The sequence below is a fragment of the Coloeus monedula genome (assembly GCF_965178545.1).
Source record: "Coloeus monedula genome assembly, chromosome: 8".
In the NCBI taxonomy this organism is placed as follows: domain Eukaryota; kingdom Metazoa; phylum Chordata; class Aves; order Passeriformes; family Corvidae; genus Coloeus; species Coloeus monedula.
The window spans coordinates 8,682,800-8,701,929 of record NC_138788.1 but is presented as its reverse complement, the minus strand read 5'-3'; the positions used below and the strand labels follow the sequence as shown (position 1 = coordinate 8,701,929).

Below are 19,130 nucleotides of genomic sequence, written 5' to 3'. Positions count from 1 at the left end.
TCCAGCAATACACTGGTGCTACCAGAAAGTTGAAACCGGAGAGCTGTTTTTCAATAGGGTTTTTTTAAAGATTTTTTAGGATGGCAAGTCTGTAAACATGGTACAAAATCTGAAGCACAAAATGCAAGAAGTTTCACCTCCCTCCCTTCAGCTCTGTAGGAGGAGCGCTGAATGGTCTGGCACTCTGATGACTAAAGATAAACTCTTAGCAGCCTAAATTTAGGCACCTCATTTTAAAAACTTTGGCCCAGAAATGTGAACCCAGAAGAATGAGATATGGTAATTCATTTCAAATTCCCTGGCTCTTGCGTCTCCCCAGACTGAGCATTTATTCATACAAATTGCTCACTGTTGCAGATGAATCACAAAATGTAGCCAGTGCAATAACTCTGCACCTGAGCATTATTTAATTCTGCTTTGCTAATGCTAGAAGCACTTTGCTCTTTCTCTATGTGTTTTAGCACCTGGCTCTTTTGGCTTTGTCTGAATGTGTTTGGGAGGTGAATAGGGAGAAAATGTACACATTTTTGCCCTCCTGTTCATCACTGCTATCTTTCCTAAGAGCTGCTGTTCCTCGATTAGGTGGTCAGCTTAATGTTCCTCCCAGCTTAAAGAAATGCAAGGGAGGCAATTACCAAGGGGACAAGTTTTCAGTGCATGTTTAGGAGAGGATTATTTTGTCAGAAGTGTTATCTCTAGTGGGTCTCATCTGCTTTGACACCAGGTTTTGTTACTTTCCTATAATGCTCTTTATGGTGAAGAGAATTACTATGTTCCATTGGTGGTGATTTTCCTCATTTGATGAGTTTGCAGTTTCTCTTGGGATTTTTGTCTCTTTAAAGGAGTATTTCAGCTTGTGGACATGAGAAATAGGTGGAGGTATGTATGTTGCCCACAATTTTCTCGTATGTTTGTGTGGGCTACACAAATGAGCAAAATTTTACAACACAGTTACTTAGGCAAGTAATTGATACCATTTTTAAGGACACGGTGTAAGCTAAGATTACTGTTAAAGATGCTGGTGTTGGTTACTTAGTGAAGTTCTGCTTCATGTTTTTGAAGGGATCGGATATCCCTTAGCCTGTATTAAGGATGGATCTCTTGTCATTCCACTGCAGCCTTAGAAGTCGTGGGTGTTTATTCTGAGCCAGTCATCTGTAGTCGGTGTCGTAAGAGAAGGTGATTCATCCCATCTGACACTAAATATCTGAGAGGCTTATTATGCAAATGTGTTCTGAAGAGGAAGGTGGTTGATGATGTTCCTGCTCAGCCCAGTGCTACAGTCTACAGAGCCTCTCCGTACTAGTGCAGTAGTTTTTGAAATAGTGTGGAAATTATCCAGGTTAAAACCCAGTAACTCGAAGTATTTTTTTCATCTGTATTTGTTTGGGGTTTTTTTAACTGGGTTCATAGGGCCATTTATAACAGAGAGATAAGAATATCTTTTCAATAAATGGGGTCGTACTGGCGCAGAGGAAAGAAGTGGTTGAAGGCAGGAACATTCAAAACTGTGTAATGAACTGCTTCCTGAAATACATGTGTGCACTGTTTTATTAGGAGAGATGAACACACAGCAATAATTGTTTAACCATGTATTAAGCAGGGCGTTAACAATATCACTGGCAGTGTAGTGTACATCTCTCCATGCTTGCTGTCATTTTATTGGACTATTAAGTGTCTTGAAGTGAACTCATCTATGTCAAACAAAGGGAACTTCTATGTATGTTGCTGGATCCTTCCACTGAGCTTCTCCCTCAGTACTAGTAGTGCAGTCTTCCCCAGTTTTAACTTCCTGGTGGGTTATATGTGTATGGATAAATATTCAAACTGCTGAGATGGGCTGTTTCTTTATAATATATAGTGATTATCCGAGTTCGTACCAGGAAGACAAAAAAAGTGACCATGCGAATCATAACTTTGTCTTGAGCCTTATGTAAATACGAAGAGAGGATGACACACATGGACTTCATTTGAGCATCTCACAGTCATGTTTTGAATTAACTAGGTTAGTTAACAGATAAGCTATCAGAGGCATAGTGAGCCAGAGACAATATATTTTGAGAGGCATATTGAAAAGAAAGCCGAGTAGGATGCATTAGATATATCTCAGATAAGTTAGATCTCATGAACGGCATGTTCTGTGCAATTATTCACCACAGGATCCCTTATGCTGAGGTACCACCCTGCCCCAGTGTGCTTTTGTGGTACATGTAAACAGTCAGGGTACTTTTGGTTTAGGAACTGAAGTCAGAGAAAGGTGGCTACCACCAATTAGTTATGAAGCAGCAGAGGAAGAGATGAAAAGAACTATACTGAAACAATGTCAGTAGCACTGAAAACAATAAAAATTAGCTTTACAGTACATTTTTATATAAGTTCTCTCTGGAATATATTTCCCATGTTTTATTTATTTTTATTATTATGTTTCTTTTTATTTTTGTAGGCTGTGGAAACCAACCTTGCATCAAAGGATAGTCACTGGGTCTATGTAAATGAGGTAAGAAAGTCAAAAGAGAAAGCACAGCTCGCTACATTCACTCATCACCATCTTTTGTTTCATATGTTTTGACACACCAAACTGAGCATACATGTAGCATTTTTGCTTTTTGAATGGCACAAGGTTCAAACTCAGTGGTGTCACTGCTTGTCTGTCGTAGTTGAATTGGCATAGATTGAACACCAGAGGTCAAGAGAAAGCTTCTAGTATACCTCAGAGCAGCTGGGAGACTTCATTTTTACCTTCCTGCTGACACTATTTCATTAGCTATTTAGGAAGCAGAGAATATCTCATAAGAAATCTCAAATACAGGCATCTCCCTGCCAGAAGCTCACCCTCCACTGCTGTGAAAGCCTGCACACAGATGCCAGGAGAGGAAAGAGCACTGAGGCTACTTGCAAGTTTAGTCCATTGAAATATGTATTTACATGCTACACGGGCTTTCTCTAGTGCAGAACTGTGTTGGTGTATTGGCCAAGATCCAGAATAGCTTAAATTCAAAATGTGCTGTTTTCCCTCTGCAGCAAATGGTATCCTGCCCTGCTACAATGATTATTTATTTTACCTTAGTGCCATGATACCCTAATGGGAATCTGTTCAGATTCTCATTTAAAAGACAATGAAATGTTGCACAATATATAGTCATTTATAAATCACTGATAAATGGCAGTATTTTATAAATTTCTGGTTTAAATAATGATTTATTAAAAGATACAAAATATCTAATTTAAAAAGGACAGTGTTCACTGTCTTATTTTTGTATTATAAATGCATAGCTTCTAATTTAACAGCCAATTCCTTTGTTAATTTCTCACTCCTTTCTTTGCACCTAGCTAATAATTTTGGATAGGCAACTTTTAATAGTAACTATAAACTGTATAGAGTGGCATTAGAGAGGCTCTGTAATTAAAGAGGGGTTAGGGAAAGCGAGTCAAACCCCTGCTTGTAAAGGCTTTATAAATTCTTCCTAGTCCTTGTTACATTTAAGTACCTCCTGGTTTGTCATCTGCTGTAATGACCCACTACAAAACGTCAGCAAGATGCCCAGAGAGCCAGTGTTTATATTCACATAAAGATAATGCAGTGCATATTTCCCTAAACATTTACAGAGAGGGAGTGTTTGTGAATTTTTTACTGCTGCTGTTATTGTTCAGATGTTAAACCTCACTTCACGAAGCCTGAGCCTGTAACATCGTGATAAAAGCCCTCGGCACTGATGCGCTAACGTGTGCTCTCACGTACACACACGAACACATCACACAGGGTGTCGGTTCTGCTTCTCTTTTGCAAGCTTTTGTTTTGTCTCCTTTGGGCCTAAAGACTGGGTAGAGAAGCTTGAGAGCAGCGTGTGAATTTAGAGTATAACTTTCTAGTGAAAAATACCAGCGCACACAATTTATGTCTCAAAATGCAATTAAGTCCAAACAGACAATTATAGAAGCTTTATAGACTCATGAAGTTTTGGAGAAATCTTTGCAGGCAAAAGGAAGAGGAAATGTCTTGGCTGTCCTTTCTTTAACACAAGTGTTGGAGTTTGGGCGTGTGCTTAAAGCTGCTGTGAAAAGAAGGTGCATTGAGCATCCCCATGGATGCATCCATAGAAAAATGGAGGTTTCTTAGGGCTTGCTTCTTATTTAAGTGTGCATCCTCCGATGCTAATAAGAAGACAGACTGATCATGCTTTCCATGTACGTGTTTCCTGTTGCTGGTAGTGGGAACTGCATGAACATTTGATGGAAAAGATGATGGTGATTCTAACTGTGATGTGTGGAATGGAATTAACCCTTAATTCCCAGCAGTCAAATCAGCTCTTTTTGATGTGTTTCCACAAGAGTAAAGGTCCATTATGCAAATGGACCAAAACCTTAGTCAGTCCTTTTATTGTCCTGGATAGATTAAGGACCCTACATTTATTTCCCTGTTCACCATGTGACCTAATGATGCTGTTGCAAGGAAACAGAAGTGCAGGGCTGGCTGATTGAAGGGGCAGTAGCAGGAAGAGAACACAGGGACAATTTTTTTTCCACTGAGGTTCCTTGTATGAAGAGCACTGGATTGTAAACAGGCTTTTCAGGCCTTTTGCACTTCAGGGAACCATTTAAGGGCTTTGCACAGTTTGAACTGCTGAGATTCCTGACCCAGAACACCTTACAGTGAGCTCTGTTTCCCACCTCTCATCAAGCCAGTGAGCATCTGAAACTTGGACTTACCTTGCTGTAGTAAGAATGACTATATAGCATGGTATCATTTCAGTAAGAGATTTTATTGTCTTCTTACTTTAATTAAATCTACTTTACTCTCTCTGTACTGACAATCCAATAAACACTTGTGTTTGGTTATTTTTTTTCCTTTGTGCACCTTCCCATATGGTAGAATAGGAGTTAAGTTTCAGAGTTAGAAATATTTTATCACTTTTTCCTCACCTAAGCAAGGCCACCAAGGTTTGGTTGAGCTAATTTAAATGCGTAGGGCTGATAAACTTATTACAGAGCAAATGAACAAATGTGGAACATGAGTTGATCTTGAATTACACAGCTGTACTGACAAAATGCTGTTTGCTGGTTTTCAATAGCCTGGGTCTGTGCTGAGGTAACTGTTCAGGTTGGATGGCATGCTGGTGAGAAAGGACTCGGTCATCTTTAGAAAAAGGCTGGCAAATTGGGAGTTGAATTTATTGTGTGGGGTTAGAAGGTAGAAACGTTACCTGGCAGGTTTTCTAGGACAAGAGAATACACAGGGATTGGTCTTTTCAGACAGTATCATGCCCTCATGTGTGCTCTTCAGAGCCAAAGTCCTAAAAACCCTCCTGGTTTAAAAATACATATTTGTGTGTCCACTTTTCTGGTTTCAAACGTTATGCTTCAAAATTGCAGATCTGTCAAAAGTAGTGGAGATTAGAGGGGGAAAAAAAAGAAATGTATTTCTAACTACCCACCCTCTTTTTGATTCATATTTCATCATCTGCACTTTTGTTTTTATTCATCTAGAATTACTAAATAATCCCTTGCTTTCATTTAGGTAGTGATGCTACCTGAATTCTGGGTTAAACATGCCAGGTAGCTTGTTAAAAGCAAGAATACTTGTGATTCTTGTCTGTGTAAAAGCAAACTCTTCCAAATTATGATTACTCCATGTTTAGCTGTGTCTCCAGAATAGTCCAAAACATTTTATTATCATTGATTGTGTTGGGAACTGCCAATTGCTTGCAGTTTTGACCCAATGGAAGATCTGTTAGAACATATCTGGTGTTCTGTTTGAACCTTTGCTGTTTATACCTTTAATGGTTGAAGTGACCCAGCAGCTTTGATAGCCATCTGCTGCTGCTTCTTTTGGCAAGATTGGCACAGTTGCAGATGGCCCCTATTTTTTGGATGTTTGTTTCCTGGGTTTTTTTCCCCTAGTTTTCTTTATTATTTTTACTTTTCTCTTACTTTTCTTTCTCTTTCATACCTGACATCAAGCATCTCTGCTGGCTCCTCATGACATTTTTTATTCTCCCCTTCTCTTTTTCTGCCTTTTCTGAGAAAATGCTGTGCCTTCCCCAGGGCATGTGTCTGTGGGAGAGGTACAAGAGCAATACTTGAAACTGAATTTGGATGTGGTTGCACCAGGAACAGTGCTCCAGGAGCCTGTGTCTGCTTCTTTACTAGCAGCAGCAGTAGGTCTGGGGGTATAAATAGAATTAGAAACCATATTTTCCTTTTTGTGGGACATTTCATAGTTTTGAAATTGAAATCTCCATTCCAAGGGTAAAGAAAAGATAAATTATTCTGCAAAACTGTAATATGGAACAAAAATATAGTCAAATTAAACACAGGATTTTATTCCTTCTATCAATGTATTTAATTCTGATTCCAGGTTTCTAAACATTCACTGTTTTTATGTGTAAATCAGTAGAAAAGGTAATGAGCTACTCTTCCTGCAAGTGGAATGGTACAGAATTTGGCAGATAATTCGAATGAGTTGTTTCACTACTATGATGTCCTCTTTTAGATTTCTTTTTTAACTATTCAGAAGTTTAATTGAAAGCTGTAAGACAGGGTCAGGCAAAGCCCAAGACTACTCATTGATATAGGAGAACACTTTTTGTGAAGGGCAGGTAAGGATGAAGAGCGTAACATGTCAAAACCATCCATATCTGCTCTGAAGCTGAAGAGAAGGACAAACCTTTGCCTGGAAATATACAGAAGACACTGAGGAAGACTCTTTTTGAAAGAGCATTTTTTTTGGACAAAAATGCCCCAAAGACAAGAAATTAAAGGAAGATTTAAAGTTCCCTGGCAGCTGAAAAAGTAGGGTTGAGATACAGGCAGGGCTTCACAAATTTCCTTTGATTGACGTTATCTGTACGTGCTTAAAAAGTTAAGGCAGTCATCAGTTCAGATTTCATTATGGCTGAGGAAGAATGGGCTAGAAGCCAGAAGATAGTTGGTGTGAAAGTGGTCATGCCATGGCAACATGCACTTTTTGGAGAAGAGGGAGAGGTGGGAAGAGGACAGAAGGGTTAACAGACATCAATACAAAGATTGTCCAACCTCACAGCTTTGGGAAACTGTTAATGCTTTTGGAAAGATAATACAGTAAGCAAAGGGTGGCAAAAGAACTGTGGGATTCTCTGAAGATGAAGGCATAACAAGGTATCCTTATGGTTCCAGTGGCTTATCTTCACAGAACTTGAAATCAGAGATGAATTCTAAAGAAAAAGTGATTGTAAAAAAGGGCTAGGGAAGACTGTAAAGGTGTAACAAAGGGATTATAAAATAATCCCTTTGTGTTGCAAAAGGACTCATACCAGAGACCATGAAAAGTAATAAGAAAAAGTTTAGGTATAGCAGAAGATAAAGAAAAGTGAGAGGTGATTACTTGAAAAATGAGAATTTAATGTTTTTACTTAGTTCCCTGATTCTGACTTTATAGAGACTATTAATTATGACCAGACTTTTAAAAACATATTGCTGGTACTTCCAGATTATTTAGATGAATCTGAGGCATTCCACCAGGTGAGATTTAATACAGAGAAGTGATGAGTGTTTTGCTTGTGGCTACAAAATGGGGTATAGGTGGTGAGCATCTGCAGGAGCAGCTTAGAATGCTTGTGGATAAAATCAGAGTGACAATCAGTCCTGTTGTGGTCCTGCTGAGTTAGCAAATGTAGTCCTCAGATAGGATACCAGAAACATCCATTGTAAGATAAGGGAGGCAATTATTTCGCTCTGTTTGATATCAGCTTGGCTTTGTTGGAACAATATTGCAAGTTTTGGGCAAAACACTTTGAAAAAAAAACAAGACATGCAGAACAATGTTGCAAATGTAGAGGAGAGCACTAAGTGTGATAAAAGCTTGGTAAAATATGACCCTATGAAAAGGCTGAAAAACCTGGGTATAGCAGTACAAATAAAACAAGAATATGATCCCATTTTCACTCTGGAAATATAAAGGAAATACAATTTAATCTTCTGCAGTGGAAACTACATCTAGTATTGGAGAATGGTTTATGATCTGAGAACGTAGAGGAACAACTTCCTTGGTTACCTTCTTCCGTCCCATTATCTCTCTTCATACCTGGTTCTGCTCTTGCTTTTTATTCTTTATTTTTCAGCATCCTACTCACATTATATAAGTCAGCTAAACAATTTCAGTGTCAGTATGCAAGGACAAATACAACAGTGTTTGGAATGCCACTGGGTATTTTCTGATCTGCACCTTCTGTTCTAGGTCTGTCCACACAGCTTTTTTCAATATGGTTATGACAGTGGCAGTTTATGCAAAGAGTCACTGCATATACTTCTTATCAAAGCATTTATTCTGTACTTTTCATGGTAAACAAGAATGTTTGGGATCTGTGACTCATGGTTGATTTCCAGTCATCACAGACCTCCATCCTTCTCTGCCTACCAGTGAATAAGCTGGAATGACTCTTTTTGATTAGGTTCTGTCAGCCAAATCCACCCTTGGGATCACCTCAGCGATTTGACTTAGCCAGGGATGAACTGAGCGTCGTGTTTCTTGATATCAGTCATTTGTAATGGAGGATTATGTGGTAATTGTGTGTGCTTTGGATAGAAGTATGCCTAGTAATGAATTTCTTGCACTTTTAGTGTTTTAAGAATAGATTTAATTGTAAGGTGTAAAAAATAAGTCTGAAAGCTAAAGATCAGAGCTCCTTCTTGATTTTTTGTTTTCATTTGTTGCTTTTGCATTACATTGATTCTCATTGATTCAGATCAATCCACATCAGAGCAGACACAAAGGAACATTTGTCATTAACACAAAATAACTTCTTTTTTAGTTTTAGAATCACCACATTCTTTACCATATGGACTAACAAATGCTGAAATTCAGTATTCGCTTCTAAATTCTCAAACTGCAACCACAGGAATAGTGGGAAGAACTAGTAGAAATTTTGTTATTTTACTGCCTAAAAGATCAGGTAGGCACTAGAAAGGAATGTACTATGGGATAAAGAAGTCCTCGTAGGTTAAGTGCCAGCCCCTGTGGGTATTTCTGATGGCACAATGGTTTAAAAAGTGAGGAGGTGTTCACAGGGACTGCTCAATGGGTGACTGAATTTCTGAATTCCTGTATTTCAACGTACAGTTTAATGCTATGCAGAGAAACTTGAATCTAAGGTTGAAAATGGGCTCTTTGCTTTATTACTTAGAAAAACTTGTGCTGTTATTTGTCCCATTTAAAAGCAAACAAACAAAAATCAAACAGCTTATGCTGCAGCATTGTGGGGTGGACAGCAGAAAGATAAGTAGTGTTTTTAATGGCTCTTGCAAATTCAAAGATGCTTTTTTTACACATAGAATGTGGAAAGCCAGTTGATCTTCGTGTATGAACATGAGCTGAATAACTGGGGCTTTTAAAAATCATCAAAAGCTTTTAGATATATATATAAGCAAAAACAGTCTTAAAAAAAAAAATGTAGGGACCAGTTTGTTATTGGTGGAAATCTTTTTTCAATAAGAAGTTTGAAACAAATAGCTGTAGAAATAGAGTATTATACAAATTCCAAGCCCATAGGAAGGCAAAGTATTCAGTGGTAAGAAGACAACTGAAATTCTTGTAAGCTTTAATTAAAAAATCAAACTAAACTCTGATTAAAACCCAGAAAAAGTTGCTTTTAAATATTTTCTCTTTTCAGTCCTCAATAAGATACTGTTTTGAAAATATTTGAGTCAGTAAGCACAGAGAAACTACTAAAGCAAATGCAGCTGTAATGTATTTGGTTGAATTCTTCCCAGCTATGATGATGCTTGCCAGAAAAGCTCTCTTAGCTGAAAAAGAGAAGGGAGAAGTGAAGTAGGAGGAAAAGTTCTTGGAATTTTTTTTGAAGGAAAAGTAATAAAAAAATTTGGAAATATAGCAAGAGCACACATTTCATCAAAGAAGCCTTAGATAGGAAGTTAGAGTGCTAAGGGACTTGGGGAGCTCTGGGCCACGTGGGAATGACATTGTCCTCATCTCTTGACTACCAGTCAAACATTTTAGACAGCAGTTGACCTTATTCTTCCATTTTGGACAGATGACACCTTCCAAATGATGCTGGTGGTGTTGCCAGCAGATTAATTTATAGATCTTTAGTGGACAGAGAACTTACCCAAGCTCAGCCCAGGTGATCAGTCAGAGCATAGTGCAGAAAAATGGGTATTGATGCTTTTCCTTTTCCCTCTCAGAACATCCACTCAAAGGATCTTTCTTCTAGTCCTTCTCTGGACTCAAGCTCAATTCTTTTTTCTGCTGTTTTTACAGGTCTCTATTCACCACTGTTTCATTGTCTATAGGAGGCAGTTTTCTCTATGAGGGACAAGAAAGTGTCCCATCAACACCCTGGTTCTTACTTTCTATTTCTATCCTGCATCTCCTTTGCTTCTGCCAATATTTGTATTCTTTCCTTTCACCACATCACACATGCCCAGTATATGTCTGCAGGTACTGGTCCTCTTGATTTGAGAATCAAGTGGCTTCTCAGCTGTCATCTGGGCACTTCTTTATAATTTTCATTTATAAAACATTTTTTTTTAAATTGAGAAAAATTGAGCAGAAAATAGAATAGTAATTATCAGATAAAGTCTATCTCAGCAAGCTACTTTTTTCCCCAAGGGCAGCATGTAGGAAGGTGTTAGATAATGAATGATGAGCAGAGTTTTCTTAGAGCATGGCTGTAGAGTCATACTGGGAAAACTCACTTTGGAAGAAAAAAACCCTTATGAATGCAGTGGGTTTTTTTCACTTTTTTGGAAATTTTTTTTCTAGAAATGCCTTTATTATATGCATTTTGGGTGATCAGCAGCTAGGCCCTGTGCAAATTTTTATGGCCTCATTTTTGTTTGGGTAGAGCCAGGACTGGGGTTCTGCTCACTTTTTCTCTTCATATGGAGGTACCTAAGATTATTTTCTTTGTTTCATTTTAAAGCATCTATCTGTGTAATGATATTTATGTTCACTTTGATAACCAGAAGTTAGTAAATCTTTAACACTTCCCCTTGTCTTACTTTTCATTGGAAAAATCCAGACCTTTTAATGAGCATTTATGAATGCAAGTAGGGCAAGCATTTTAAGATATTCTCAAATTATACAAAAATACAGAGTAAAAAATAAGTTAAAAAATGGAGTAGAAATACAAGGAACACAATGTGGAAGTTTCATAAGATTTAGTAAATGACATATTTCAGTGCAAAATGTAGCAATTTGCAATTACACTTTATTCTAATTGTATTCCAGGTACTCTATTACTTGCTTAAGGAAATCTCACTTGTCTCCTTTGGCCACTCTCTTTAACACCACAGAATTTTTATTGATTCATTTATCTCCACAAAAATCTGTGGGTTTTCTTTTTCTGATAAATGCTTGAAAGTTATACATAGACATGAAACTGTACTCCATGTGTACCTGCATCCTGCCCAAAGAAATTTGTAGGGCTTAGAACTGACCTAATTCTAATGCTGTGAAATTACACAGAAAGAGTCTTTGTCAGCTAGGAGCAAGGTCAGAGATGAGCTTGGATGAGTTGTTTTATCAGTGAGTTCCACACTAAAATCAGTGGTGGGGTTTGTTGTTTGCTTTGTCCAGCTTTTACTAACTATCATTTTGTGTGCTTTTTTTTTCCCCCCAAGAGAATTACTTTTTAGTATGGAACAATATTTTGTTAAATCAGAGGATCTCTTACTGTATAAGCACTCACTATGATCTGAGAAAGACATCTGGACACCCAATGCAGAGGCCTTATTTCTAGGACTAGAGCTAATTAATTTTAATTATGACTACATCCCTGCAGAGATTTTGGGGAGCATTGGGTAAAAAGAAGTGAGGTAGTGCTGGATGTGTGGGAGGACAATGAAGATGGGCGTTGGACAGGTGATCGTGCACACTTGTATTAGAATGTTTTCTGGGGTAAGAAAAGTGGATGGGGTCCTTTCTTTAAAAGAATGATCTTTTTATTTACATATATGTGTGTATCTATAGGTGTGTGTGTGTGTCTGTTCATGTGGGATGCAGAGAAGCCAGCAAAATGTAAATGTTGAATAAATCTATCTACAGGGTAAGCTGTGGTGAACCTTCTAGAAAAATAGCTAATTGAATGATGTTTTCTGGATTTTCAACAAGTGTTCATTTATAGATGTAAATAGTGCATTGAGGGGAGTTAGAATAACCCAGAAAACAGTATTAATACTACTGAAATATCCAAATAAATCGCTAGCTTGTCTCCACAGGCATCCTTGTTCTCACTGCTGTTCTGTTTAATCCTCCAGTTTTCTCAGGGATGTGTTCTCTGGAAATATGTTTCAGGTCTTTAAATTATTAATGTCATTAAAATTTATAATTTTCTGTCATTACCTCTAGGAAAATAGAGATTGTAATGTGAAACATAATTGTCTTATTTTGCGATTTGTGTTATGATAGTTGAGCACGACTAAAGTGGATTTAAGTATTCCCCTGAGCAATATGACGTGGTATTGCAGACTAACTGAAGTTCTGTGTGTGCAGATAAATAAACAGATAAACCCCTTCCACAAATGACCAACATTTGTGTTTCTGAGACATCTTTGACAGGCTGTGTATCACCTAGAGGCAACACAAAATGTGTGTGGTGAGAGCAGAACTGAAGGTTTGGGTGATTTGTGATGCTTTTTTTTTCTGTTTTCAGCCATTTGGCCTGAGTGTGCCTACCAAGGGATGCAGTCTAGGAGGTTATGAGTTAAAGCTGTGCCATAAAACTGTCTCTCCCTCAGACTTCAGCTTTGACACGCTGTGTGGTTTTAACAGCCCTCAGCTCCACAGAGGAGAAATCTGGAGGGGTCTGTAGAGCTTGGGGGTCTGCTACACTGTCTCCTTGTAAGGCTGCAGGTGGTGCTACATTTTCTATTAAGCCTCAAAACCTTTGCCTTCTATAAGAATATATTTGTTTTCTGATTTACTGTTTTCATGCCACACCAGTTGGTCTGTCATTAATGCAATGAATTTCACCTTCTGCAAAGTTAAAAATTCACCTTCCTAAAAAAAGATGGGAAATTGGCAAAGAAGCTCTAAATTGAGCCAAGGTACAGTACTAGTCAACCATAACAAGTAATTATTATAACCCCATGGTCATTTCACTCACAGCTTGACAGAGAAAATAGCAAGAAAACAAAATAATTTTTTTTTTCTTGAATGTTAAATGTCCAGGGCCAGGTTCACTTCTGCTGATGACACAAGGTATGGGCCCTGTTGACCAAGTAATTGCAGCAACATGAGTTATTTTCAGCCCCCTGAACTGCAAGGGGCTGAGAGAGCCCTGTGCAGGCTGGACACTGGGCTGGCCCAGCTGTGCAGCCAGGCCAGTCCAGCTGTGCTGGGGACAGGCTGATGTGACTTGCAGATGCTGCTGGTGGCCCTGATGAGGGGCTGGGATGGACAGTAGCTGCCTGGGGGGTGAGTGCAGCAGCAGTGCCTGCCTTTCCTCACAGTGAACCCCTGCCAGGACAAAAAACATCACAAGCTGCACCTTGGTTAGGATTTCAGGATCAGCTGAGCCCCTGATTTTCAAACTGGGGTAAAAAAAGGGGGTTTTGTTTTGTGTGTTTCTTTAAATACAAAATGTGTAAAGCATGGAGTTGAGCTGGCTTCAGTCTCCCTGTAAGAGCAGTAGATGCAGGTTCTGCCCCAGGATGGATTAGAGGGTTGGGGTGTCTGAAGGTCTGCAGGGACACTTTAGAAAGTGTGAAGCCTGGAAAGAAAAGCAGCCTGTCCTTGAGGTCTCCTTATATCTTATCCCACATTATTCTGTGTGCAGAAACTGATGTTCCTAAATGTGTCAAACCTCTCCATAAAGTTTCTCCTATTTTTTATTTTCTAATACAGACAAGCTCAAAAGACTTCCTTGAGTCATTATCAGGATTAGTCTGCAGAAATGATCTATTGTACTAACAGGAAAAGTGCCTTCTTGTACCATTGTTCACAGGTGAAAGAGCCATATTTTCTGAAGACTGTTATGTTTTTCAATTGTTATTTTGTCCTGAGGATATAGTGAGGTTCTAGTCTGTCAAACAAAAATTCTTTCTATATAAATTTCATTTCAAGGCTCTTTTTTTTTTTTTTTTTTAAGAAATTTATTGAGACCATTTTGGTGCTTTCCTTCGAGGAACTTTATCTGCAAAATTGTTGTATTGCCAAGATAGGTGGTACTGTGCTAGGCTGTGTTCTTTGGTTTCAGATGATGTATAAAAAAATAGCATTGTTGTTATTAAACATAAAATAACATTTGGCCTAGACTAAGCATGTGCATCTGTAATATTTTTCTCCTATTGTGTTTTTAAAAACATTTAACCAATAATGAAAGAAATACATAAATTGTCTGGACAAATACATGTTTTTAAATGAGTGTGTCTCCATTCACAGGAAATCACTGATAATGAAATATTAGAGTTGGTGCACAGTGCTCTGGGGAGGATGACAGTTATCCGGCAAATCTTCCCTCTCTCAAGGGACAACAACCAGAGGTGCATGAGGAACAACCACCGTATCTCATCCCTGCTGTGTGATCCACAGGAAGGCTATCTTCAGATGCTGCAGGTCAGTAGCTGTGCACAGCAGAAAAAATCCCATCTTAGGACTTTGCCATGGGACAGTTTTCTTCGGCTGTATTAACTCAGAGGAGGAATCAAATGAGTACAGATAAATCTGAGGATGTAACCTTTGGTCAGCTTTCCTTGAGTTTATCAATTTATTTTATTTTCCAGGACTGAGTGCTTTAGTTGTGATGTTACGTCCATGAAATGGTTACACTAACCCAGAGCTGATTTTGCATATTTCATTGTCTTAAGAATCCTTCTATATTTGAAAAATATTGTGCCATCATAGTCCTGTGGTATTACTGCTTGCTTATTGTATTTATGCTTATTAGACCTCTGTTGTGAAAGAGTTAATCTGGGAGGATAACAGAACTCTGATAGGTATTGGGCTGTAGAGCATTTCATATTTAGGTAATGGACTGAATCAAGCTGATGTATTCAGTCTGTCCCTTTTCAACAGTCTCAGAAGTTTCCAGCAGCAGATAATTGTCTGAGCGTGTGAAATATGCACTGCTAGTTCAAGTGTCGGGGTTTGATAACACATTTGACTCTGGTGTTAGCACCATCTTGACATTTCTTGGCAATTTATCCCAGATGCCAGAATTTTTCTTGCAGTAATTTAAATATTATTTAATAGGTGCTACTTCCAGTGATAGTGTAATAATTTAGAAACACAGGCCTTGGACTTTCAATGGGCCTTGTGTGTTTTGGTTTACTTTAGACACAGTTAAAAATCTCATTTGTATCACTGTTGAAGGTGTTGGATATAGCTGTAAGCTTTAGTGGGACTTAGAATATAAACTTGCTTGATATCTTCTAATTGCAAACTTCGTCTTTAACTGAGATGGGTTGAGTGAGGACACAGTGGTTGAGCCTGTGGGTTGTCCAGTGTGGGTGTGTGTGGTGGAGTGATCGAGAAGGGGCTTGGTTAGGGCTTGGGGAGGGGCTGTCACCAGCCTGGGCTGCCACAGCCTGGTCAGGAGGGTGGTGTGGGGTCAGGGCTCCTGCAAGAGGGAACTCAAGTCCTGGCTTGGAAGAGTTTCTCAAGAACAAGGCGTGAGGCTTACAGGAGCCCAGGGGAGAGGCAGGGAGATGGTCAGGAATGGAGGTGGGTTAAGATGACCCAGGGGGATAGGGTTGTTAATTTTACTTATTTGCACTCTACTAAAAAGTTGTAGCTGCAGAAATTGAAATCCTTTAAGGAACAGATATGAAGAGTTCCTCCTTGAAGAGAAGCTCTGCTGGCTCAGGTTCTGCCCTAGCCATGGCAAAGTTTGGCAATGGCATTTGCCAATCATACCCCCTGTAGTTCTGAATGTGGCTGTATTCTTCCTGCACAGGGGAAAGTCTATGCCTGTCTTGGCTCAGAAAGAAAAGACACTTTTGATCTTTGTTAGTAACTCTGAGGTATGCTGTAATGAGAACAAAGGCCGCTCATTTCAGAGGATCAAAGCAATTTCCAGTATGATGAAAAATTATCTGTGCTGCACCAACAAATCACTCATTGGGGAATAATCTTCCATTACAGCGGGATTTTGAGTATTGCTGCCTGTGCTCATCTGTGCATAATCTAATTCAGAGGCTCATCTGAAGGGCTCTGACAGGCCTCTGAGCAAGTTCTAATTTGCTAAAACTGTAACTGGTCTGCTAGCACCAACAGCCTCATGTCCTATTACTAAATTTCATTGATAAGGACCCTTAGATAAGGACCCTTTTCCTGATGATTCCCAAATGTGGATTTTGGGAAGCAAAACATTCTCAGCTTCTATCTTCCAGAAATATGATACCACCTTAGAAACTGTCTTTGAGAGAATGGTATGGTAATGTTCTGCTTAGCCCATTAGTGCCTTCTCTATGAACTTAAGAGAGAGAGAGAGACAAAGAAGCGCAGAAGTAAAACGTTCACCTTTTGGCAGCTGATGCCATAACTTTCATGTCCAGTTGCATTGGCATGAAAGACAAAGGGAACACGTGAGAGCTCTCTGAATTAGCCGCCCCCAGTATATTTTTAAGTGTCTATAGATTGAACACAGGGTGCTTTTCTCGTGCACAGGTGTCCTGGGGTGACGTTCTGAAGCCGCTTTATTCCTTACCCGTCCGCTCCGTGCCCAAGGCCGCTGTGCCTTTAAGCCGGACCCGGGGCCGGGCGGAGCCAGGGCCGGTGCGGGGCGGTTGAACGGCTCAGCCCAGCGGCCCGGGGGCTCCGGGAGCGCTGTGCTGCTTTTCTGGGATTCCTTTGTGTTCCAGCCAGCTGGGAAAAGGTTCTGTTGGTTTTTTTCTTGTTCTTTTTTCCCTTTCCTTCCCCTTGCCTCACTGCCTCCCTTCCCTCCTCGCCCGTGCGGAGAACCTGCAGGGGCGGCCCCAGCGGGCCCGCGGGGTGGCCCCGGCTGGTCCGAGCCCGCGTGTCTGTTCCCTCTCCGGGGATTTGCTGTATTTTGAGGATTTTTTTCCCCTGTTCTACCCTGTTTTGTTTGGTGTTGATAAACAGTTTGGTTTTTTTCCACTCTCACTTGCTGTGACCCACTTGTCTTACTGGTGGAGGAAAAAGGGAGGCCATTTTCCCTTTGGAGGAGACACTCAGTCCGGAGTTTTTCCTCCTGAAGTTTTGTCTCAAAACCCAAGACAGCAGTTATACCTGAAGTGTATAGCTTCATTTATGTTTTATAGGTTTTGCCAGTATACCTTATGTAACACCTTGTGGACTTACGGCTCATATTAATTTCTGAGTGTGACTGACGTGTTATTAATGGTCCTGTAATTCAGGTACTTGCAATTTTCTGTTTCCTTTTTCTTGTTTAAAAAAAATAGTGGTGACCTTTTGTTGTACAGAAGTACATCACTGAATTACCCCCGTTGCCAGAGGCTGCAGGAGCTCCAAGCTCTGTATCAGGCTGCATGAATCCACCAGAGGCAGTGCCCTGCCTGCCAGCACCGAGTCTTTGTGTTGCTTTGAAGTACTTTGATTAACACCACAGTTTGGAAATCCCTGCCTCATTCTCCCTTGGGCAGTCTCATATTAATAATTGTTTGTTGTCAAGGTAACTTACCAGCTATTGTTGGTTAATTATTTATTTAATGACTTTGAAGAAGAATAAGCTAATCTCTGTCAACCTCTAGCTGTAGTATTTTTCTAGGGGCGAATTTAGCGTTTTTAACAAGCTAGTGAAAGAAGAAACATTTACGTCATGGATTATTAACTTTGTTCTGGCTAAATTAATGAAAATCTTTTTGGAATGATTTTGTTCTCTGTGTCTTTAGTACCATATCCTGGAAAGTTGTTTTTCAGTGGGTGATCATCCCGGTTTGGCATTCTGACAAACCTTTTAAAGATCATGCTGTTCTGCAAGCTCATCCAAAAACTCATCTGTTCTGAATGCTTTGTGGAAATCCAATCTTATTCCATCAACCCACTTGTCAAAATTTTGCTCATGCCCTTATTTCTTGCACATATAATATACTCATCTGGGTTTCTGCTTCAAGTGGAGAAAAAGCTTTATAAAGTTTCCTGTCTTGACCATTTGATTTGACTTCAGAGGACTGCACTGCTCTCTTATTCTTCAGGTAGGATTTTTTGTGTCCATCTCATTTACTTCTGGTAAATGGAAAAGACACAGTTTAGAACTTGCTCTCTTCCACTGACTGTTGGTATCCTGTGGTTTGGGCCATCAGTGTTGTCAGTGTTGACTCATCTGGAGAGAAAGCACTGAACTACTTCAGGATTTATAGTTAAATCTAGTTAGTCCTAGCTAGACCTAGTATGTATCCCCACATGGCATTTGAATGGTAGACAGTGGTATAATTGCTATTAAACTGTAGATTATTTCACAAATGTTCTTACAGACTCAATTTGAAGAAATTTTGCTGTATAACTTGCTTCTTTCCAAAGTATTTCTCTTTAAGTATTCATTTTGATGGCACTCTAGAAACTTGATTTTCAATGAAGGTATTTTTTTCTTTCATCAGGTTAGTCACGATGCATTCATAAATTCAAAATCAGATCTTTTTCTGTTTACATTTTTTTAAGAAAGAATTCTCTTTAGAAATGTAATTCCCATTAACTTGTTTTTGCCCTTGCTTACCATTTATGTATTTGATGAGTTCAATCCATGTTAGATTCTAAAGATATTAAAATATATTACAGGGATACAGTGTATCTGAAATTGTTCAGCATGGTCCAAAATAGATAATAGGATTGAAAAGGCAAAAAGAAAACCCCAACATACTGTGTCACAAAATTAATGAAGTTATTCCTGATTGAGAGTCCAGCCTCTCTACTGAAGAACTACTCCAGGCATTGCTTTGACGTATTTGAGGAGATCTTGAGAAGTGTGGGAGGATATTCATTGAAAGAGCTGATGATCTCCTTGAGTAAAAATTCCATTCTTCAGCAATATGTCCATCAGACATCTGTGTAGGCATCTCTTAGCAGTTGCTCCTACAAAGCTGGGGTTTTATTTCTGATCTATCTTCTGTTCAGGAGTCACTGCAATTTAACTACTGTAAGTGAAGTTATTTTTTTAGCATGTGTTTGACTGCCTAAACTTAAGGGCCTGATCCTGCAGTTTTGTCCAACTAAATGG

General features: G+C 39.2%; 1 protein-coding gene across 1 annotated transcript in view; it reads left to right on the top strand.

The window, feature by feature from the left end:
* Positions 1 to 19,130, top strand: part of GRID1 (glutamate ionotropic receptor delta type subunit 1) — a gene marked incomplete at both ends in the record, with an annotated part of 491,898 nt that overhangs the window by 372,952 nt on the left and 99,816 nt on the right. Inside the window, 2 exons of the mRNA XM_082285773.1 lie at positions 2,444 to 2,497; positions 14,378 to 14,551. Coding sequence (XP_082141899.1) covers positions 2,444 to 2,497; positions 14,378 to 14,551 — 228 coding nt within the window. The remainder of the gene's footprint in view (positions 1 to 2,443; positions 2,498 to 14,377; positions 14,552 to 19,130) is intronic.